Source organism: Capra hircus, chromosome 1 (genome assembly GCF_001704415.2).
Source record: "Capra hircus breed San Clemente chromosome 1, ASM170441v1, whole genome shotgun sequence".
Lineage (NCBI taxonomy): Eukaryota > Metazoa > Chordata > Mammalia > Artiodactyla > Bovidae > Capra > Capra hircus.
Genome location: NC_030808.1, coordinates 50,189,994 through 50,214,625, shown reverse-complemented (window position 1 = coordinate 50,214,625; position 24,632 = coordinate 50,189,994). Strand labels below are relative to the sequence as shown.

General features: G+C 37.0%; 1 protein-coding gene across 9 annotated transcripts in view; it reads left to right on the top strand.

Moving 5' to 3' along the window:
- The window catches only part of CBLB (Cbl proto-oncogene B), a 222,574-nt gene that overhangs the window by 164,522 nt on the left and 33,420 nt on the right, over positions 1-24,632 (top strand). For all 9 annotated transcript variants that reach the window (XM_018062089.1, XM_018062245.1, XM_018062197.1 and 6 more), the window contains exons 11-13: positions 1,919-2,104; positions 3,847-4,212; positions 14,005-14,099. In XM_018062089.1, the coding sequence (XP_017917578.1) occupies positions 1,919-2,104; positions 3,847-4,212; positions 14,005-14,099 (647 nt within the window). The remainder of the gene's footprint in view (positions 1-1,918; positions 2,105-3,846; positions 4,213-14,004; positions 14,100-24,632) is intronic.

The following is a 24,632-nucleotide window of genomic DNA, read 5'->3' as shown; positions in this document are numbered from 1 at the left end:
AGTTTCTACTTTTTTTCCTTCAATTAAGTAACAGTCAAATGTTTTGCCTTATCACAAGATAAGAGATATAAAGAGAACCATGAAATGAATAAAAAGAAAATGTTCTTAAAATTTGCATGTGAAAGTACATCAACATTTATTGACCTGTTTTTCAGTTATTTGGCAGAGAGTAGAGAGGCAGAGAATTGATAGTTCAGTGATTTCATGACAATATTCAGGTATACCTGAAATGTAGTGTGGAAGCTTCTGCTCAGACATGCTTATTTTAAAAGAGCAAGTCCCAACTCCTTTGATGTGGGCTTCACGTAGTAACTTTCTTGCAAAGAGTAGAGTAAGGGAAAGGGTAGAAAAAGTAATTTTATAGTGTAGCAACCCTGACAGTCAATGCCTTAACCAGGTAGTCAAGGTCAGCGTCAGTAGCGATGAAATCACATTGATAGTGTAGACCCTTGATGTGATGTGATTAAAGTGTTAGTTGATCAACATGGTCGTCCTCCTAGAAACCCATAAGGCTAGTCTAGTCATAAGAAAAAAATCAGACAGACCTCAATTTTAGTAAATTAAAAACGAAAACCTTTCATGATATAACTTAGTGTGGATGTGAACACAAATTTATTATCTCATCTCAGTTAAGGAAGTTTCTCACTGCTGCTAGAGTTGAAATTAAACTGACAGTTGACATTGACTACTCTTGTAAAGGTGAGTAATGTTAGGGGGAAAATGGCTTAAACACAAGCTTCAAATTCTTCATAAATACTCACACGAGGAAACAGATGAATATCAAAGCATGTTAGATTAATATTAAGTATCAAGCATAAGCCTAGATCTCCAAATAAAGAGGTAGTAACTTAGCCTTGAAAAGAAAACTGCATGGTATTTTCAAAATAGAATATTGTTTAATTAGGATAACTTTTATATCAAATATGGAAATCAGCGTATGTCTGACACACACACGTATACACACTCTTTCAAAATAGAAAAGGTTACATGACAGTGAATTCGCTCAGTTGTATCTGATTCTTTGTGACCCCATGGACTGTAGCCTACCGTGCTCCTTGGTCCATGGGATTCTCCAGGCAAGAATACTGGACTGGGTTGCCATTTTCTTCTCCAGGAGATCTTCCTGACCTAGGGATTGAACCGGGTCTCCTGCATTGTAGGTAGACGCTTTACTGTCTGAGCCACCAGGGAAGTATATACATACATACAAATCAGAAGGATTACATACATACATACAAATCAGTACTTATTGATGGCTTTTTGGTGCTCTTTTATCTACCAAATAACATGGAAACCCTGTAATAGTATCATGTTTTAGAAGTACAGAGTTTCCTAGGTTTAATTGTTTTTAAAGAACATTTCACTTGAGGATTTAATTTCTATGTGAAGACTTAGGGGGAAATATTTGTTCTTAAAGCTGTTTATTATAAATATACAACTTAAGAAAAACCTGTCTGATTGTATTCATTAAAGTAGATTATACATTAGATATTATACATATTATATGGAACAGAAAGATTTGTACACTAAGAAGATTCTATAACACCTAGGAAACAGCTAAGAAAATTCTATAACATAGATAACCAAGAGCAATGTGCATCACTGCATTGTGTTTTTCTGGAGACGGGTTTCTAGAAGAAGGCCTGCATTTGATTGTCTTCAAACTGCACTTCGGCTGCTTTTTTCCTCGGCCCCTTGTGCAATATGTAGGAGAAACTAATCTGTTTATTCTTTACATAATACTGCCCTTGGGGGAACAATGTGTGCTCTTTCCATCTATTAATCAGAGTAAACTAAGTGAGTTTATTTTAACAGATGTTCAATGGCAGATCCCTTCTCAAAACCAACTGTCTTAAGAGCTGAAAGGTACACACTTCACACATCACATAAGCAGCATCATTCTCTTTCTATATTCTAGTGCACTGACAGGCAGAATTCCCCAGTCACATCACCTGGGTCGTCTCCCCTGGCACAGAGAAGAAAGCCACACCCAGACCCTCTCCAGATCCCTCATCTAAGCCTCCCACCAGTGCCTCCTCGCCTGGACCTAATTCAGAAAGGCATAGTTCGATCTCCCTGTGGCAGCCCAACTGGTTCACCAAAGGTAAATCAATATTGCTAGAAACACAGATAATAGTTTTATGTGATGATTATTGATGGCTCAGGTTTTTAAATCTCCATTAATCATATTTCTTATGCTCTCGTTTATGAGCTACTTTGATGGGTTTCTCATTTTGTGTATAGCAATTCCACTATTATATTCCTTGCCTTTATTACTGTAAGAGTTGCATAATTATTCAAAGAAAGCACCTCTGTAACAGCCCCCTGATTTGCTAAAATAAATAGTAAAGTATAGTTATTCTGTAAAATGGATTTAAAAGGTCATTATATGTATTAAAATAAATTGCATGTTCTTATTAAATGATATTTTGTACTCATTTTCATAGTGTCTTGACAAGAAAAATGTTACGAAAGTGTATTTGCATAAAGGTTTAAGATGTGATAAATTATCATCCATGTTTCAAGGTGACTCAGAAGAGGGAATTGTATGTACCTTTTATATATGAAGGAATTAATTACAAAGAATTAGAGTATTTTCAAAGTAATTATGTTACTCTTTAATATTAAAGACATAATTCTATCTGTACACTTAAGCCCACAGTTTATTTTAGTTCTGTGCAGATTTTTTTTTCTAAATTTGATAAGGGAATATTTTGCTTTATTAAATATAAGATTTTAAACATTAATTCCATTTGGTGATATGCTTTACAGCATAAAACTAGTTGGAAACACAGTGTTTTAGCAGTACTGGATTTTTCTACATTACAATTAGCATAGTTTTAAGATCATATTAAGACTTTTTAGGATGTTACTTAGAATTATGTAAACAACACATTCCTTTTTTCTGCAATATTTTCTGACAATGAAAGCATAAATCATTTGTCAGATGAACTGTGTAAATGAAAATAAAGCCTGCAAAAGTCACATAGATCAGTTTAGCAGCTTATTCGTTTATATTTCCATATATGAACAAACTGTTTTTTTCCCCCAAGGATCAGTACAATTCAAGTAAGGTCTATAAGTAACGCTGCTCTATTATTTGTGATTTTTCATTCTTCTGTTGTGTGTGTCTATGCTCGGTCACGTCCGACTCTTTGCAGCCTCACGAACTATAGCCTGCCCAGGATCCTCTGTCCATGGAATTTTCTAGGCAGGAGTACTGGAGTAGGTTACCATTTCCTTCTCCAGGAGATCGTTCCCAGCCAGGGATCGAACCCGCGTGTCCTATGTCGGCAGGTGGATTCTTTACCACTAGCGCCACCTAATGACTGATAAAGAACGAGAGCACATCTTGCCCTTGTCAGTTGCTTTGTATTATAGAGGTGAAAACAAAACTAACAAAACCGACATTTTCTGTTTTTCAGAGGTGTTGCAAATCAAAGTGCTCTTTTAAAAAGCAGAACAACAACTTCTTGATGGTTTCTGCTGTCTCTCTTAAATCATAGAAATGTGCAAATAAAATACTTAATGACATTATTTTAATGTCAACTGGTCAGAATCATCTAATTTTGATATTCTGCTGCTTTTTTTCCTGTAGTCATTATAATCCTAAATTTTGAGTTTACATATTCATTTTTTACAAAGAAATCTTAATGAGATATATTTGAGTCTTTCATAATTTTTTAAACTTTCATTAATTGGTGATAAAAGAAATTCATTAAAAGAAGGCACAGGAATCTAATAAAGCTCTAGTATGGCTTAGAAAACAAAAGCAATAATATGTTCATCTGGAAGGTATTTCAGTGCATGGAACACCTTTTCTTTTTTCCTCTTGTGTTTCTCCAGTCTTCTCCTTGCATGGTGAGAAAACAAGATAAACCACTCCCAGCCCCACCACCGCCCTTAAGAGACCCTCCTCCCCCTCCACCCGAGAGACCTCCCCCAGTGCCCCCTGACAACAGACTGAGTCGTCACTTCCATCCCGTGGAGAGTGTGCCTTCCAGAGACCAGCCCATGCCTCTTGAAGCCTGGTGTCCACGGGATGTGTTGGGGACTAATCAGTCGGTGGGATGTCGCCTCTTTGGGGATGGCTCTCCGAAGCCCGGCATCACAGCGAGTTCCAATGCAAATGGACGGCATAGTCGGATGGGCTCTGACCCAGTGCTTCTCCGGAAACACAGACGCAATGACTTGCCTTTAGAAGGAGCCAAGGTAAGAAATACACAAAGAAGCAGCTAAACAACCTGCTTATAATCTTCTGATAGGAGGTAGTATAAAAGGTTGGGCCGTGTTTTTTTGTGTCTAGTGTGACATTTCCCTGCAAGTCTTTAATTATCTGCAAGTTATAAATAATCAGAAGCTTATTAAAACTTGAACCTAAAGGAAGTCAGGAAGAAGAGTATAAATAATGATTTAATTTTCATAGGAAGATACTAGACAATTTGCCAGAAGTTTAGTATACCTTCTCTTTTTTCATCGGCATAATATTTTCCCATTAATAAATTGTCATGGGAGAATCAGCACTTTCTTGACTCTTCTGAAAAAATGGAAAAAGTGTGGGAAAGTGCTAGTCACTCAGTTGTGTCCGACTCTGTGACACCATAGACTGCATTCTACCGAGCTTCTCTGTCCATGGAATTCTCCAGGCAAGGGTACTGGAGTGGGTTGCCATTCCCTTCTCTGAGGAATCTTCCCAACCCAGGGATTGAACCCAGGTCTCCTGCATTGCAGGCAGACTCTTTACGCTCTGAGCCACCAGGCAATCCCAACTCTTCTAGTTCCATCTAATTTGAAAAAGTGCTGTATTATTATAGCATATCGGCAATCAGTCCTTGGAATTATTGTTGCCTGGGAGAGTATACCTTAGACAGGTAAATTAAACTTCTCACATACATCAAAACACCAAGTTTTTTAGTTCCCTGTTACAGAGCAAGCTCTTTCTCTGTAATACTGAAAGAGACCCTCACACATAATGAGTAACACGATATATATTACCACTGTCAGTTACATGTACAGGAAAGAATCTAAGCACACAGGAAACCAAAGAGGCAACAGCAGAAATTATTGAGTGTAGACCCCTCAGTGGGCCCTTGACAGAGCTGTCCTGTCATGTTTCCTGGTATTTGCTTCCATGATGTTTTTGACTCTGGGATTAGATTGTCACCATCTTCCTTCAGCTGCAGAAGGCTTTGCCTCTTTTGAAGACTGTAATGTTAAAATGTTCCTATCTCTTTTGATCTTAAGTTGTTATTTTAGGGGAGTAGACTGTTCCTTCCAGGCGATTGTTTGTAGTGGGTGAGTTAATCAAGAAACAAGTGAAAAATGGCTTGCACTAAATTCCTCTGTGTATGTGCACATATGTGTGTGCATGCACATGTGTGAAGGAATACTTTGTATAATATTATTAGTTTTCCTAATAATTATTATTAGAGTGGCCAGGATAGCAGGGGTCAAAACTGTCTACTCTGGCACTCAAAACAAAGGGGAAGAGTGGTGACGTTTGCAGAAAGTTTTTGTTAGTGCCTCCTGTTGATATCTTCAGTCTTTCATCTATTATAAATATGAAGATCTGTAAAGATTTTCTCCAAGGTCATGTAAAGGTGATGTAAATGGAAGAGATAGCACTTGTAAAAGCATTTTTGTAATATTCTCTAAAAATGGAGACTTTATCCTCAAAAGTATATTTCTACAATCTAGAATCTTGGTAAGAATGACTTGTCTTTTTTTCCAGTGATTTTTTTTTTTCCCTCCTTTAGTTTCTATTACTTTTCATTCATACATGGTCACACTTGACTTCAAGAGAATGTTCAGACAAGCTCTGACATGAATAGTTATATCTTAGCAACATATTACAACTTATTTCCTGAATGAACTTGAGAAATACTTAAAATATAATAATTACACTATCCAGTTCATTGAAGACCTCTTGTTTCAGGGTTTTTCTTAGATAATATGTTATGTAATCTTAACACTAATATAATCTTGCCCTTCTAAGCCCTAGAACATAGGCTATTAATTTTTCTGTGAATGGTGGTAGTTTTTAAAATTAGAGTTATAATTGCTTATAGGTAGGGAATTTTATTTTATTATATTAACTATAATTAACTATAGGTATAATAACTTCACATATAATAGTGATTTCAGCTATAAAGATTACATGTTTTTTTCTGTGAACTTTCATGTTCTTGTCTTTGATACATGTTAATATCCCAGAGGACATTGAATAAATTGTAAACTTTCCCTCTTATTGAAAGCTGAATCTATTTAGTTCTATCTAAATAATCCTAATTAAAATTCTTTAGGGTCTAATCTCATATGTTGTGTGTATTAGCATTGCAGTGCTTATAGTCTCAAATTTAATTACATGTTACAACTAGACTGAATATTTTAACCCAAATTAGACATGTAAGATTTCTCATTTCAGTCTAGTTGTTTGACTCTTAAGGCAGATTATAAAGATTTATATATAATGTATTAAATGCCATAAGTGTCTGCCCTTAGTCTCCTTTTTTATTATCTTTTAAAGGAAACATAGTTCCAGTTTGGTAGACCACAGAGCATGTAACAACTGACAAAGTAGAAAAAGCCTAATTCTTCTCATTTCACTGTTGGGAGATGTAAGAGTCTGACTTCAGCAGGTGGAAGAATGAGTCCATCTAGAATCCTGTAGTTCCTTTCTGCATGACCTTGGATTGGAGTTTGTTTCTCATTTTATGTCTTTGTAGTTCCTCAATCCAGACTGATTTAATTACTTAATATATATTCGTAAATACTTTCTACATGCAAGACTTTCCAGGTGATTAGGGTAACCAGTTTCCCAGTGTTCTCGCTCCTTTCAAATTGAACAAAGTGTTTTTGTAGAAGAGTATCTGTTCAACTGCTTTAGTCAGAAGTAAAAATGATAAGGCAAATTAGATAGCTGCATTTTAACAAAAAATCTGATCAACACAGATCAGCCATGCTCTGGAATCAGGCCTGAATTTTACTTCCTGGCTCTAGAACTTACTGGCTTCGTGTGTACAAGCAACTTACTACATCCTTGCTCCCAATTCCACTTACTTCCCTTACTTTATGAAATGAACCAAGAATAATACTTCATTTCTATGGGAATAGTTGTCTATTCCCTCCAGATATCTAAATCTCCATATCCCTTGGTTCTGGAATAAAACCAATCTAGGTAGGGAGTTCATTTTCATTTACAATAATTCTCCCTATTTTTGTTTTTAATTTAAAACCGAAATCGTTATGTCTTTCTCCCCTTCCTCCTTTTATTCAGCATAGTTCCTAATGAATACTCCAGAGGCACTCTATAACTGATTGCTGAGTTATTACAGTGCTGAAACTGATGATGGAGGTGGGCAGTGGGCACGAGTCAGGCAGGAAAGGGCTTGGAGGGTGAGGACGGTAATGGTACACTAACAGTTTGAGAGGTCTTTTTTTTTTTTTTTAAATGTTTTGTTCCAGCACTGGCTTTCAGCCAAAAGTAGAATGTTAATTATTGTGTGTGTGTTTAAAATAGGATTTTTTTATTCTTTTAAACAAGCAGTCATTATACATAGGTAGTCACAGTAAGAGGGAGACAAAGGAGAAGGGATGAAGGACTGGAGAATGATTTTGATTTAAGAAGACTCATATATTAATGAAAATGCTAAGTGTTACAATGTATCCTCACCCTACATACATTGTGTACAGTTTTTAAAAACTTTTTTAAAAAACATATTATCCTGGGAATAAAGGGTATAGGGACTTGGATACTTGGAGACTGATGTATTATCTTCATATAACCCAACGTATTTTCTTAGTTGTCTCCAAAAGTAAGAAAACAATGCTTTTGTGTCAAATAGTAACAACTATCATTCAGACTTGTTTTATTAAAGGAAATTTCTCAAATATCATCTTCCCTTTTTAAAGGTAAGAAAATTTAGATGAGTACTAAAAATTTAAAGTTAAGTGTACATATGGAGCACCATAAAGGGAATTCATAAAACTGAACATTCTGTAAATGCAGTGAGGACTCGCTCCCCTTTGTCGTGTCCTCTGTCGACGCGCCAGCCCCCGTCATCCATTAGAACTATTTGCACTTTTTATTTGCATCTTCACTAGATAAATGGTGACGGCAGCAAGAATAAATTAAATGCTAATTGCTCTTTTTGCTAACTGTAGAGAGCTCTAAGGGGAAAAAAAAGCCCTCTAATTCATAGTTAAAATGGAGTGTAAGAATTTTCTGTGACTTTCATTTACTCCCCATTCTCTTCCCCCTTCCCACCTAGCATAATCAAGTTAGCTAAGGTACTACTCTCCTTTTAACATGAAACTTGCAAGCTAAGAGTTATCAGGTTGCTTTATTTTATTGGTATGAGATTTCTTTCCTATAGGACTGTTTCTGTTCCCTCAAATTCCAGCCCCATTATGAACCTGTTCCTTAATTCATATTATGAATATGAATAGATATTTGTTTATTATTGCTGGTTCGTTTGTTTTAATTATCTGAGGTAAAAATATTCGCACTAAATGTTTTAAGATATTGGGAGCTTGAAATGTATCTGCTTATGTACAGATACTGACACTGTGTCCAACTGTCTTTATTTGTTCCTCTTAAAAGATTAAGAATGCCACTGTTTCTTATGTGATTAAACACTATCTCTGACTTGTCATGTTACTTCAAGTGACATCGTTCTAAAATGACCCTGTGCACAGAATCTGTTGAAGATACTGCTAGATAAATACATGGAATGATTCCTCTTTCTGATATTGTGGCTTTTGCTATTTTGGTAGAGAGGCACATGTTTATAAGAATGACCTTAAACTTATCTGTGAATCTCAAGTGTTATCTTTCAGAGAATATGTCCTCTGTGTACAGTGTTGCAGTTTTAATCTAATGTTGTTGGAGGATAAATTATAGCGTGTTTTCGGTTTTGTGCACTTGTGGGTTTACATGTGTGGGATGGGGAAAAGGAGGTTGTGTTTCAGATTTTGTATGTTAAAAAAGCTTTTTCTTAATTGTGCTAGCATTATCACAATAGTGTTTTCCCTACATCTCCAGGGCCCCAAATGCTTTAATGTTAATTTTTAGGCGATACCTGAGCCATAAGAAAACATTTCAAACTTCAAAGTTAGGATGAAAGGCATGTAAAAAATATTAATTTTAACATTTATTAAAATGTTAATAAAATATTAATTTTGAGGCATGTAGAAAAATATTAATCTAGGGTAACCTAGAGTTGATAATAAATTTTGTGATAACTCGGATTATACTTCTTCCACAAGTGTAAATTCCCCTTAATAAGTATTCTTATTCCTACAACCTCTTTGAGTTAAATGAGTAGGATATTCAAGACACTGAGGAGAATACAAAAGAAATCAAGCAGAGTCTAGTGAGGATGAGATAGATACACAGGTACCTAACAGATGAGGCCTAAGAGAAGCATCTAGAAAATACAATGTGGGATCTCCAAGGAGGGAAAACATTCTAATTGAGATGCAGGGTAGAAGAAGGACTAAAGAAAGAGACTCTCTTCCTGCAAGAGAGTCACTGGTTACTGACCTTAAAGATCAGTAGGTACTGTTTGTGTAGACAGGACAGGAAGGAGAAGCATGTGAGAGGGAACCTAAGCACAGTGCAGGGAGTGGATGCTGGACAGACCAGTGCATGCAGAGAGTGAGCACAGTCGGTCAAACCACGGCAGCGAAAAATGAAAGCAGTTATGAAGCATCTTATATTCTATACTATGTTGTTTTTAATTTGGTAGACAAAACAGTGCTTTTAAAGCTTTTTTGGCACAGGAATGATAGGATCAGAATATTTTTGTTGTTATTCAGTTGCTCAGTTGTGTCCGACTCTTTGCTACTCCATGGACTGCAATATACCAGGCTTCCCTCTCCTTCATTATCTCTCAGTTTGTTCATTTCCATTGAGTCAACCATGTTATCTAACCATCTCATGCCCTGTCATCCCCTTCTCCTCCTGTCCTCAATCTTTGCCAGCATTAGGGTCTTTTCCAGTGAGTGGGCTCTTTGTATCAGGTGGCCAAAGTATTGGAGTTTCAGCTTCAGCATCGGTCCTTCCAAGGAACATTCAGGGTTGATTTCCTTTAGGATTGACTGGTTAGATATCCTTGCTGTCCAAGGGACTCTCAAGAGTCTTCTCAAGCACCAGAGTCCAAAAGCATCAATTCTTCAGTGCTCAGCTTTCTTTATACTCCAACTCTCACATCTATACATGACTACTGGAAAAACCATGGCTTTGACTAGATGGACCTTTGTCGTCAAAGTAATGTCCTTGCTTTTTAATACGCTGTCTAGGTTGGTCATAACTTTTCTTCCAAGGAGTAAATGTCTTTTAATTTCATGGCTGCAGCCACCATCTGCAGTGATTTTGGAGCCCAAGAAAATAAAGTCTGTCACTATTTCAATTGTTTCCCCATCTATTTGCCATGAAGTGATGAGACCATATGCCATGATCTTCATTTTTTGAATGTTGAGTTTTAAGCCAACTTTTTCATTCTCCTCTTTCACTGTCATCAAGAGGTTCCTTAGTTCCTATTCGCTTTTTGCCTTAAGGGTGGTGTCATCTGCATATCTGATGTTATTGATATTTCTCTCAGCAATCTTGATTTCAGCTGTGAGTCAACAGCATTTTGCACGATGTACTCTGCATATCAGTTAAGTAAGCAAGGTGACAATAAACAGCCTTGACGTACTCCTTTCCCAATTTTGAACCAGTGTGTTGTTCATGTTCTAAGTGTTGCTTCTTGACCTGCATACAGATTTCTCAGGTGGTCTAATATTCCCAGCTCTTCAAGAATTTTCCACAGTGTGTTATGGTCCACAGAGTCAAAGGCTTTAGTATAGTTAATGAAGCAGAAGTAGATGTTTTTCTGGAATTCTTTTGCTTTTCCATGGTCCAGTGGATGTTGGCAATTTGATCTGTTGCTCTGCCTTTTTCTAAATCTGGCTTGTACATCTGGAAGTTCTCAGTTCGTGTATTGTTGAAGCCTAACTTGAAAAGATTTTGAGCATTACCTTGCGAACATGAGAAATGAATGTAAGTGTGCGGTAGTTTGAGCATTCTTGGCATTGCCTTTCTTTGGGATTGGAATGAAAACTGACCTTTTCCAGTCCTGTAGCCACTGCCGCACTTCCCAAATTTGCTGCCATATTCAGTGCAGCACTTTCACAGCATCATCTTTTAGGATTTGAAATAGCTCAGCTGGAATTCCATCACCTCCACTACTTTGTTCGTAGTGTTACTTCCTAAGGCCCACTTGACTTCACACTCCAGAATGTCTGGCTCTAGGTGAGTGACCACACCATCATGGTTATCTGGGTCGTGAAGATCTTTTTTGTATAGTTCTTCTGTGTATTGCCACCTCTTCTTAATCTCTTCTGCTTCTGTTAGGTCCTTACTGTTTCTGTCCTTTATTGTGCCAGTCTTTGCATGAAATGTTCCCTTGGTGTCTCCAGTTTTCTTGAAGAGATGCCTAGTCTTTCCCATTCTATTGTTTTCCTCTATTTCTTTGCATTCTCTTAATAAAGCTTTCTTATCTCTCCTTGCTGTTCCTTGGAAATCTGCATTCAGATGGGTATATCTTTCCCTTTCTCCTTTGCCTTTCGCTTTTCTTCTTTTCTCGGCTATTGGTAATGCCTCCTCAGATAATCATTTTGTCTTTTTTATTTCTTTTCCTTGGGGATGGTTTTGGTCACTGCCTCCTGTACAGTGTTACTTACCTTCATCCATCGTTCTTCAGGTACTCTAGCAGATCTGACCCCTTGAGTCTGTCACCTCCTCTATTTGGAGGTGTTTAAGTTAGTCTTAATAAGCATGTCAAATGGAATTGTAGTAAATATGTGACAGTGAGCTAGGAAGGCAGAAGAGGAAGAAGTTTCCTTGTGACAGTTAAAGAAGGCTGAATCAAGGAGATTTCTGTGTGAACTGCTTCGGTTGATACTGTCAGCTTTCACGTATGAGGAGTTGTTGTTTTCTCCTGTTTGCAAAACACTTTACAGATTTCCAGAGGACTTAATATATTTATTTTTAGCTCAAAAAGTTGTGACTTACTGCACTCTTTCAGTAGTTTTAAATAAAATGATTTTGTCTAATGAAATAGGTACAGGTGGGAACATAGAGTTCAGAATGAAATAATATTAAATCTTGCCATCCAGCCACTTTAGAGAAACAGAAGTGCAAACATCACTTTATTACCTGCATTTTTAGGCCCTTTACTGTTTGCACATATGTATAATCTATTAATAAGTAGTCAGTATTCATTTGCACTCTACTATGTGTAAAGCATTGAAGGAATGTCCTATAAAATGAGGAAATCAGTCTTTGTCCCGAAAAAACTCAATGTGGAATACAATAGAAACTTTTATTCTGATAGTTCCCTTTTATTTTATAATTGTTGAAATTTTACTAGGTGTCAACAATACATTAGATACTTGCTCCTGTTAAAACAAATAATTGCATATAAACCTATATGACATTTTCCAGAATGAATTTTAAATGTATTTATGACAGAAACATCACAGAGTTTTGATTGCAGGAAGCAAATTGTATCCATTCTGGCAACAGTTAATTGCACAGTACTCCAATTAAGGGTGACTTTATATGCCTATTATACAATGAACATTTGTGGCTTGATACATGTATTTGTTGGCTAAAGGGATTTTTAATGTTTAAAGTTTTTCACTGATCTGTACAAAAGTAATATCGACTTAGAAATTTCTTGTCGTAGCAAAATCTAAAAAACTCTACCTTGTTCTGTTGTTTCATCCATAGTCATAACCTATGATAAAATTAAAGATTTATTGATATTTTTATCATAGTTCATCTCTAGTGTATTGAATGTAATGAGAAATGAAAAACTAGCACAGGGCGTTTTTTTTTAAGAGTGATAACTTGAATGATATAAAATTTATATTGTGTAGCTTTGAACTGCAAACATTGATACATTTCAAATGGATTCTTTAAACACGTTCCTTTTCTTAAGTTGACAAGGATGAATGTGGCTGTTTGACTTCTAAAGTTTCAACATCATTTTAGAACATTGAGGCAAGGGGAAAGAAAATGGTAGGTTACTCATTGGGTTATCTAGAACTATTCAAGTTACATCACATCCTTTTTGCCACAGATTAGCCCATACCATTTATATAGGAACTAATAAACAGTTGGGGAGAGAGCTTCGTGATAAAACCCTAATCATTACTTAACGATCTTAAAATATTTTTAATCTGTCTCTTCAAGGTTATTCTTTTCTTTTTTTCTTTTAAATTGCTTTAATTTCACATTGTTGGATTAGTGAAGAGCAGCTGTTCAGTTCCCATAATGTGACTGAGCAACCTGGAAATCAGAATTCCTGAATTCTGAGTAATTAAATGCTGGCTGTTGTATCTTATGAGCAAGGTAACAGTTTTGGTTTGTGTTGCTCACACACTGAAAACTATGTTTAAAGTTGCTTGCTCTTTGAAAGTCAGACCAGATCTCTAATTGCCAGTAGTGCTGAAGCTTCGACCTTGAAAGAACAAAGGCATTTCTGATTATACTCCTGTGTTATTTTGTCAAGAACTTTAGAAATGTTCTGTTAACCCCAGAGAGATATAATTTATTTGGGAGGAATTGAAACAAGAATTGCACCCAGCGCTACTTTTTTCCCTTATTGAATCCTTACAGAGAGTGCTAACTTTTCAATAAAAACTCATCATGTTTGGAAACTTTTACTACTTATTTATCTAGTTAATCTGTATCTGATTTATAGAAACTATAGCATCTCCCCTCAGTATGTTTAAGAATCATGCTGTATTTTTTTTTTCACATAACTTGGTAGTATTTTGGGTAGCGGCAGAAAATCACTATGGTTCTTCTAAGTAAATTATATGATATTTCACTTGTTCGAATAAGCTGAAACAATACATTCTTTTCAAAATTACAGAATGTCTGAGAGCTGCTATTGTTTTAAGCTCTTCCAGAAGTTAAAATTCTAAGCTAACCCTTTGATTTCCTTTCAGGTCTTTTCCAATGGTCACCTGGGAAGTGAGGAATATGATGTTCCTCCCCGGCTTTCTCCTCCCCCTCCAGCTGCCACCCTTCTCCCCAGCATCAAGTAAGGATTTCTGGATTTGGAGATCAATTTTCCATGTGTAAAGTTGCTGTCCAGAGTGGTTTTGAGGTTCTCAGTATGAAAAGTACAGGGTGAATAAAAGGGCATCAATGAAAATGAACCAGCTGGATTTTTAAAGTAAAGTAACAGGAATCAGATCCTTTCTGATTCTTTGCTGATAATGACAGCATTTTTGAGACTTATATGCACTCTGAGATTACACAGAAACCAACAGAGAAAAAGCTAAGTCTTCCCTACATCCAGATGGAGGCTCCAGTAGCACAGTGCTCTCCTTCCCACTCCTGTCTCTTCCTCAGAAGTGTCACATTTATGCCAGCTACCCAGTTTGACATTGTAAAATGATGTTTGGTTCCTCCAATATTCTCATTTCTCAAATCCATTCAGCCACCCATCCCTGTTGATTGTTCTTTTGAGTTTTTCATATTCATCTAATCTTCCCCTTTGCACTAGTTTTGGCTTATAACAGGCCAACTGAAATAGCCTTCTACCTGATCTCAGAATTAACATCGATGGATTTTAAAGCTAGAAAAATTAGTTTAACCAAATGTCTCATTTGAAAAATAGGGACACAAGAAGCACATCAGATAGTGTCTACCCAAATAAAACCTGGAGAAAACCAAATCTCCTGATTGCCATTCTCCTCCTCCTCATATGAAATCCAGCTGCTTGTCTCCCATCCAGTATATGTTATTCACATAGCTGATTTAATTTAAATTCTGTTTTCCACAAACCACTTTCCTACTCAAAACCCAACATTGTTCTTTCTTTCCTTTTTAATTAATTCTGTGCTCTCCTGCTCTCAGTAAGATCCACAGAATTCTACTCAACTAGAATATTGTTCGGGAATTCCTAGTGCTTGCCCTCTAACCTTGTCCTGATTTGTTCTGGTTCTGTGCATCCATACAGTACCCTCCTGTGCAGCAAATCTTCAGAATCTTGATTCTCAAGATCCATGCCTCAGGCTCTTCTTCTTTATGAAAACCTCTGAGACTTCTGTTACAGTGATGATAAAAAGACTGAATCTCATTCCTCTTCCTCCTCAAGTTTATTTTCTACACATTTAATTATGAACTTAAGTGTTTTCTGATATTAAAGTGCTTCTCCACATTAAAAAGATTATAACGTTTTAAGGGCAAAAACGTTTTCCTGTAATCTCTGCTTTTCCCTTAATACCTTACAACAATTGTTATTTAGTGAGTATACTAAGAATGCTTTGTTGCTCCTATTATCTGCCAAGTCCCTCATTTCTAATTGAACATCTTAGAGCATCTTCAGTCCTTCTTCTGCTGGTCACTGAATGCAAAAGAACAACCAACTAGATACCATGCCTGCATGTTAAGTCATTTTAGTTGTGTCTGACTCTTTGCAGCTCCATGGACTGTAGCCCACCAGTTTCCTCTGTCCATGGGATTCTCTAGGCAAGAATACGAGAGTGAGTTGCCATTTCCTCCTTCAGGGGATCTTCCTGAACCAGGGATCGAACCTGCATCTCCTGTATTGGCAGGCGGGTTCTCTACCACTAGCACCAACTGGAAAGTCCATACCAGCTCCCAAGAAATTTACAGTCTGCTTTAAAATAAAGTTAATATACATAAAATCACAAGAGAACATCATGCAGTAAATTGTACAGATCTGACTTGTTAGTTTTTGTATATGCCTGGGGAAGAGTCCAGTATAGGCTTAGTAAGTCAAGGATGTTTTTAGAGAAGTTGGAGATTTACTGAGTCATAGAGGATGGGCACAGGTGGGAAGGAGTGTCCATGAGGAAAAGCAGAGTGTGAAGCTGACATCATTTAGGGGAGAGTGGGGAACTAAGCTAATTGGACCATCCTCCAGTGGCCAGTTTTCCTGGAGCTGCCAGATATGTAGAAGACATGGAAGTTAGAAGCAAATATACATATTCTGTGTCGTAGGCTCTGCATCAGTAATAACATATGATATTATAGCCCCAAATGAACTCTGGATATATGTATATATAATTAAATTCAGAGAATATCAGAAAATGAAGTACATAAAATCTGGCTACAATTGGAGATTAAAATTTTGCATTCTGTTTATTAAATTCATATTGGCAAATAGGATAAAAGGCAGAGGTTACAATATGCTTCATTTATATTTAATATGAAGTGCTTGTTTCTCCTAAAAGTAAAGAACAACAAATTCATAGTAAACTGCATTTAATTGATATTTTTCTAACATTTCATTTTGTATATGTAGGTGGATATATTTTTGTCCCATTTACTCTTGATTTTTTTTCCCTCAGAAACAATGTAGCTGCTTTATTTAACAGAAAAATACTTTAACAGTGCATCCTTAATAGCAAATTAATTTCCTATTTTGCATGCTGCAAATTAACCATAGTTAACATTACAAGTGTTGGCTTTTAATAGCATGTTTATCTCTCCATTTTATTATTTACTCTGATGAATGGGTAGCAGTTATTCATTGTAGAAAATATGGAAAATATATAAAGAAAGAAAAAAATTAAGCAGATATATAAATTCAAGCATATACATACCCCAAATATCAATCAATGCCCAGCATCTTAACATCTGACTTTTTTTCGACTTTTTTACATGATTTAGATTATATTGTAGAGATACTTTCATGCGGTCCTTTGTCAATATTTTAATAAGCATTTTTCTTAATTATTTATACTATACTGTATTTATTATGAAACCAGGATGGAATTCTGAGGTGAATATTAGAATATTAATAAAATCAGACTTAGTCCCAGAGGTGACTCCAGTATCAAGTATTTGTCTATCTTTCAACAAGGTAACTTCTCTGAGCCTCACTTTTCCTGTCTGGTAAATGAAGGGATCTGTTTATCTTAACTGATCTCTCAAATCCTTTGTGCTTCCGTGGTAGCTTGGTAAAAAACCTGCCTGCAATCCAGGAGGTGCAGGTTCAATCCCTGGGTCAGGAAGATCCCCTGGAGGAGGAAATGGCAACCCACTCCAGTATTCTTGCTTGGATAATCCCATGGACAGAGAAGCCTGGCAGGCTACACAGTCCATGGGGTTACAAAAGAGTCAGATACAACTTAGCAACCAAACAAAATTAAATCCTTTAGAACTTCAACTTTTTAGGTTCCATGCAGTGGTTTTCTAAGAGAAAGTTATCTAAAGTATTAATTACAGATGCATACTTGGCAACTTGAATGTCCATTTATAGTTAATTAGTTGGTTGTATCCCATTTTTGAAGCCAGTGTAAATTGGATTACTACTCTGGGTTTTTTTATTTGCTTGCTTTGTTTTTGGTTATTTCAGCTTCATTAGAGTGTATAACCAGAGTACAATGAGTACAGATTCTCAGCCCTGGAGGACTATAGAACTGAGGTCTTAGCAAAATGTCACTCAGTGATATAAGGATATTGGATATTCAAGTCCCTGTTTCCACGTTAGTGTCTTAGTGCATGGCTCAAAATTAGGCCAAAGCAAAATAACACACTGCTACCCAACATAGGGGCTTCCCTGGTGACTCAGATGGTAAAGAACCTACCCAACACAGACTTTTGACAGTCCTCCCACATGTTGAAAGCCCCAATGGTGAATTCAGTAATGTCACACCTAATATCTACTTTTAAATCTATACTGTGTTATTAATATTTACTGAAGTGTAATTGTCAAATTATTTGATGTTACTCTGATTCCCATTATATTGATGGAAGAAGTTACTCTGTGATAGTGTAAAACAGTATGATTTTGTGACTTTTATGGTGTAATTTATCTGGTGACCTAGAAGAATATATAATTAATTTTTAAAATATATTCTTGTAAAAGTAAGCTGAAACTACTAGTGTGTGTGTGTGCTTAGTCGCTCAGTTGTGTCCAACTCTTTGCAGCTCTATGGACTGTGGCCCACCAGGTGCCTCTGTCCCAGGCAAGAATACTGGAGTGAGTTGCCATGTCCTCCTCCAGGGGATTTTCCCAACCCAGGGATCGAACCCAGGCTTTCTCCCTTGCAGGTGGATTCTCTACTGTCTGAGCCACCAGGGAAGCCCCAAAATACTGGAGTGACTAGCCTATCCCTTCTCCAGGGAATCTTCCCAAGCCAGGAATTGAACCAGAGTCTCCTGCATTGCAGGCAGATTCTATAGCAGCTGAGCTGCAAGGGAAGCCCAACTAGTGTGTATAGATTTATTTACTTTTTCCTTAAATGTTTCTATTTAAGATGATTGACACTTAGCTATAAATTCTTAAGTAAATGCTTGTAATATGGAAGGAAAGTATGACCAACCTAGATAGCATATTCAAAAGCAGAGACATTACTTTGCCAACAAAGGTCTGTCTGGTCAAAGCTATGGTTTTTCCAGTGGTCATGTATGGATGTGAGAGTTGGACTGTGAAGAAAGCTGAGCGCTAAAGAATTGATGCTTTTGAACTGTGGTGCTGGAGAAGACTCTTGCGAGTCCCTTGGACTGCAAGGAGATCCAACCAGTCCATCCTAAAGGAGATCAGTCTTGGGTGTTCATTGGAAGGACTGATGCTGAGGCCGAAACTCCAATACTTTGGCCACCTCATGCGAAGAGTTGACTCATTGGAAAAGACTCTGATGCTGGGAAGGATTGGGGGCAGGAGGAGAAGGGGACGACAGAATGAGATGGCTGGATGGCATCACTGACTTGATGGACATGAGACTGGGTGAACTCCAGGAGTTGGTGATGGACAGGGTGGCCTGGCGTGCCGCTATCCATGGGGTTGCAAAGAGTCGGACACGACTGAGTGACTGAATTGAACTGAACTGAATGTGGGTAATTGTAATTTAGGGGAAGAAGGAAAAATTTATGTAGGTTCTTTTCATTGTAGTGTCAGGTTTTATCTTGAGATAATTTGATTTTTCAAAATTAAATGAAACCTGAGAGTTGGACTGTGAAGAAGGCTGAGCACTGAAGAATTGATGCTTTTGAACTGTGGTGTTGGAGAAGACTCTTGAGGGTCCCTTGGACTGCAAGGAGATCCAACCAGTCCATTCTGAAGGAGATCAGCCCTGGGATTTCTTTGGAAGGAATGATGCTAAAGCTGAAGCTCCAGTACTTTGGCCACCTCATGTGAAGAGTTGACTCATTGAAAAAGACTCTGATGCTGGGAGGGATTGGGGGCAGGAGAAGAAGGGGATGACAGAGGATGAGATGGCTGGATGGCATCACGGACTTGATGGACGTGAGTCTGAGTGAACTCCGGGAGATGGTGATGGACAGGGAGGCCTGGCGTGCTGCGATTCATGGGGTCACAAAGAGTCGGACACAAATGAGCGACTGAACTGAACTGAACTGAAACAATTAAAAATATTTATTTAACTTTACACAAGATGTTGGTCAATAAGCAAAAGTATTATTATGGGTATTAATGGAATAATTACTTCAGGTAAGATAATGTTCTGAAATGCTGAGGAATATCATTTTTTAAAAGAATATTCTTTTTGTTTCTTGTCTTTTATAAATAGACCTTTTGTACTTTTGATGTACTAAGCTTTTAAATATACAATATTAAATTGAATCAATATTACTTCATAGTTTTGTAAAAAAGGTTTTTTGTTGTGGGAGCTGGTAGTGTTGAACATTGTTATAGATTTTTCTAAACAGATAAGGTGCTAATGTTTTCAGTTCAGTTCAGTCGCTCAGTCGTGTCCAACTCTTTGTGACCCCATGGACCACAGCATGCCAGGCCTACCTGTTATCACCAACTCCCGGAGTTCATTCAAACTCATGTCCATCGAATCAGTGATGCCATCTAGCCATCTCATCCTCTGCCGTCCCCCTTCTCCTCCTGCCCTCAATCTTTCCCAGCATCAGGGTCTTTTCAAATGAGTCAGCTCTTCGCACCAAGTGACCAAAAGTATTGGAGTTTCAGCTTCAACATCAGTCCTTCCAATGAACACCCAGGACTGATCTCCTTTAGGATGGACTGGTTGGATCTCCTTGCAGTCCAAGAGACCCTCAAGAATCTTATCCAACACCACAGTTCAAAAAGCTCAATGAATAGAGAATACAAGTTTTGCCTTACTATTCTGTTTTCCTTCAGTTGCATGTACTGACTGGAGATTCAGAGTCAATAAGATAAAGTCCCACCCTCACTGGAATTTGTATTCTAGTTAGGGAGAACAGCAAGTAAACAAACAACCATAGTATATTGTCAGGTTGTGGTAAGTGCTGGAAGGAAAAATAAACCAGGGAAAGAGATAAATCGTGATAAGGAAGGTTTATATTTTGGTTGAGGTCATCAGGAAAGGTAATACTGAACAGAAACCTGAAAGAAGGCAGCAAGCATTGAGGCTGTCAGGGTGAAGAGCATAAAGGGTTAGAACTCAAGTACAGAACAGAGAAGCAGGTATATCCCTTTGGCATATCTGGAGAAGAGCAAGAGGGACAGGAGAGCTGAAGTTGAGTACAGGAGGCAGGAGCTAAATCATATATTGCCTTTAAGGCCGTGAGAGAACTCTAGTTTGATACGTTTTAGGATCGGACGTGACTGAAGCAACTTAGAAGCATCAGTAGCCATTAAGGGTTTTGATCAATGTTGGGACTTGATGCTGGTTTGTGTGTTTAAAGAGTTTTACTCGGTGCTATGTGAACCGTCTTTAGGACAGCAGAGATGGGAGCAGAGAGACCAGTGAGAGTGTAGTCGTCTGATGCGGTGAACCAGTAAGAGATGGCCAGGGCTTTGACCAGAATGATGCTGATGGAGTTACATGGCCCACCTTGGGTTGTATTTTGATCCAACAGTACCTGTTAATAAACTGGATGTCTGTGAGGTATGATAAATCAGGGATGATTCTTGTGTAGGTTTTTTTGTTAAAGAAACCGAGTGAATGGGTTGGTGCCATTTATCAGATGGAGGGAGATTGGAGAAGGAGCAGGTGTGGCTTAGGGGGCAAAGGTGGTAAATTTAAGACTTAAGGATTTGTTGAGTTTCAGGTGCCAATTACACACACATGTTCAAATAGTGATCCTGAGGGGACAGTTGGACATACTATCAAAGCTTTAAACTTTATATTATATATAAGCAAATTCATGGAAGAAGGGATATTTTTGTTTTGTTTTGCTTGGTTTTGACTGGGGAGTGAAAAAGAGAAGAAATTACTATGCCACAGCAGCTATTAAAGCAAACATCACATTGTAATTTTTAAAAACTTAAGGGAAAGAAGCTTGATGGAAATTTTTCATCTTTTATAGGGTGCGTACCAGGCTTCATTGTTTATAGTTAACGGCAAAAAAGCAGGAAAACATGTTCTGTTATTGTTCACTTGGGGATCTGTGTAGACAGTATGCATGTCACTTTTACCTTAATCCTGTTTATATTTAATGATAAGAAATTAATTTCATTGATTTACAGATAAGAAAAGATGGTAGAAAACTTTAGATGGAAGATCAAGTTGTAACTAACAGCTACTCTTTTCTTTACCCTAGTGAATGAACAGTGATGCTCTCTTGTTAATTTTTGAACCTGCTTTTATTCAAGTAAAAATATTTTCAATATTTGTCAAGACGATGCATTAGATTGTTTCTTTTTTGTTTGCTTTACCTTGGGTAGATGGAAAGTTGCACTATTATTGAAGATGGCAGTTCTTTGTAAGTTACAACTGACCTAATGTGTAAGGAATGTTATCACTGGGTCCTTCTTTTCGGTTTGTTCACTATGATTGCTGTGGCATTCTCTCATTGATGTATTGTGTAGAAATGCGTGTGCATTTGGTTTTGGCTCACTGATACAACTCAGTATTTGAAACTCAGACTTTATTTTTTCTGCATATTCCTGTTGATTTATAAATTTTGTTCAAATCTCCTGCAAAGCAACTTGACCATCCTAACATGTTTTCTAATGTTTTGTGATGGATCCCTAAAACCTACTTGTTGACACAGTGATGAAAAGAATTGAGGGCTGCAAGTGTCTCAACAGAAAGAGAATATATGGAAAAGGTAAAAAACACTATGGGTATTATCTTTCTCCTTTTTATTTTAGTTTTATAATATCTAAATTCATACAGTATTATAATCTCTCTCTCTCATCCTTTGAGGGGAAAATGACATTTGGAGGATGGCTATAATCTGGGTGTGGGAATGCCACTAATTTCACTAATCTTTCATTTTCTCTGAGTGAAAGCTAAGATGAAAACTGGTATTAACATTAATCCCAGTAATCTGACAAATTTACTTGTAATTCGCTATACAACTGATTTATGCTCACAAATAATTAGAAGCCTTAGACAGAAATGTGAGCCACTACATTCTATTTAAATATACAATCTAAACTATATTCCTCATACTGTCTTTTTGTCCCACAGAGGCATAGTTTATCATATATTCTCCATTTACCCATGAATATATTGATCGTTCATAGAAAAGGCATGTGGTTAGAATGAGATTTTTATTTTCACATTAAGCACAGGCATCTTGATGTATTCCACCACATTCGAACATTTCTTGTTTCTGTCAACATTTCTCTGTAGGTGCAAATAGAATTAGACAAGTAATTTGAAAGCCACTAGGGATATTAAGTATATTTGTGAAAGATGCCTATCTGCAATGTCTTAAATGAGTTAAAGTGAATTTATGAACTTTAAATGAAAATTTTCCAGTTGTTAAAGCATAATTTTCTACAGTAAAATTCACTCTGCTTTATTAGTGTACAGTCTTGTGAGTTTTGGCAAATTCTGAGTCATGTATTCACCACCACAGTTCAGAACAGTTCCTCACTCCAAAAAAATCCCCCAGGCCCTGTGTCAATTTCTTCCATTACCCACCCCTCGGAAATTATCAATCTGATTTGTGTCCATCTAGTTTTGCTTCTTCCAGAAGGTCATATAAATAGAATCATACAGTTAGTTAGTTATAGTCTCTTTTTAAGTTTGGCTTCTTTCTACTTAGCACAGGGAATCTGACATTCATCCAAGCTGTCAAGCGTATCAATAGTTTGTTTCTTTTTTATTGTCCAGAGTAGGTATTCCATTGTAAAACACAGTGTGGTTTATCCCTCTACTGAGGGACATTTGAGTTGTCTCAGTTCAGTTCGGTCGCTCAGTCGTGTCCGACTCTGTGACCCCATGAATCGCAGCACACCAGGCCTCCCTGTCCATCACCAACTCCCGGAGTTTACCCAAACTCATATGCATCGATCGAGTCAGTGATGCCATCCAGCCATCTCTAGTTATTGGCAATTATAAGTAGTGATATTTTTAATGTCATTGTGAAGTTTTTAATGTTCAACATGTTATTGGAAGATTAGATTCTCAAAAAGAAAGTTTTCTGAACATTTATTGTTCTTGATTTCTAAAACAGTCCCCTTGAAGTGTTAGGAATGAATATTGAGCCTGGATAAGTTAACTTAAAAATTAATTTAAAATTTGTTTCTCCAGCTTAAAAGAAAGTTAGTGAAAGTGTTTATACTTAAGGCTTACATTTGGCCTAATAATATACCACCCTGATTCTTCTTGATGTCATGAAAAGAATCCTCAAAATAGTATGTGTGTTTATAGAGCACACTCTGAGATGCTGGGGAAATGGCTTACAGGTGGCACACATGTAATCCTCATATCAAATACAGCTGGATTATGTGTTACCACTTTGCTGGGCTGTGATTTCTCTGAGTTGGGTGTTTTCTCTGTTAGGACCAGGATAATTAGTATAAGACCTCTGGACTAACGTATATCCCAGGCTCTGAATATTCAACTTTAATAAAAGATATTTTTTAAAACCTTACCTTCAGAGATTATTTAAAGCTTGTTACATGTAGAAAATAAGCAAAATAATATATTTCAAACATTTTCTACATTATAAAAGGATGCTAAAAATAGCTTTCTTTCCTATAACAGTTTGGCCATGTATCTCTCTAACAGCCTCTCCTTTTTGTCTGAAAGCCGTGAGTGCTCTGTGGGACACAACCCACCAGATCTTGGTTGACTCAGGGTCTAGCCTTAAGCATTTTGCAATTAAGACAGAAAAATAAGGAAGACGTAGATTACTATATAGAAAACACAGTGTCAAGTGAATGAACATTTACTAAATACACATAATAGAAAATATTAAAATTCAAAGAAAGTTACTGTTTTGTGGGGCAACGTCACAGGAGGTTCATCTATAAACCATAAAGATGGATGTTCCTACTTTGCTTTGGTTCTGGAAAAACTGTTGAACTAATCAAGGTATCAGGAACTGCTCAAATAAAGGGGAAAAAGTACTTAGTAAGGGTGATGTTTGAGGTATAAGTTATATAGGTAAAGCCAAAGGGCTATGCAGACGGTCACCCCTCTGATTATATACCTGTGAAATCCGGAATGTTGAAGGCTGTAGAGGAGTATATCTGTGAGCCTTCAGTTCAAAATGCAAAAATCACTAAGAAAAGCATTAGAAAATGTATTATTGTTGTGTTTCAAGTGTGCACATGCAGAAAGTGGATGTATTTCTCACTAAAGGTTTAAATAGCACATGCTGAATTTAACGAGAAGTGTAGGCTGTGGGAAGGATGGCTGTGTATCTTCAGTACTGTGTGTCCTTGTGCATTACCAGTGTATTA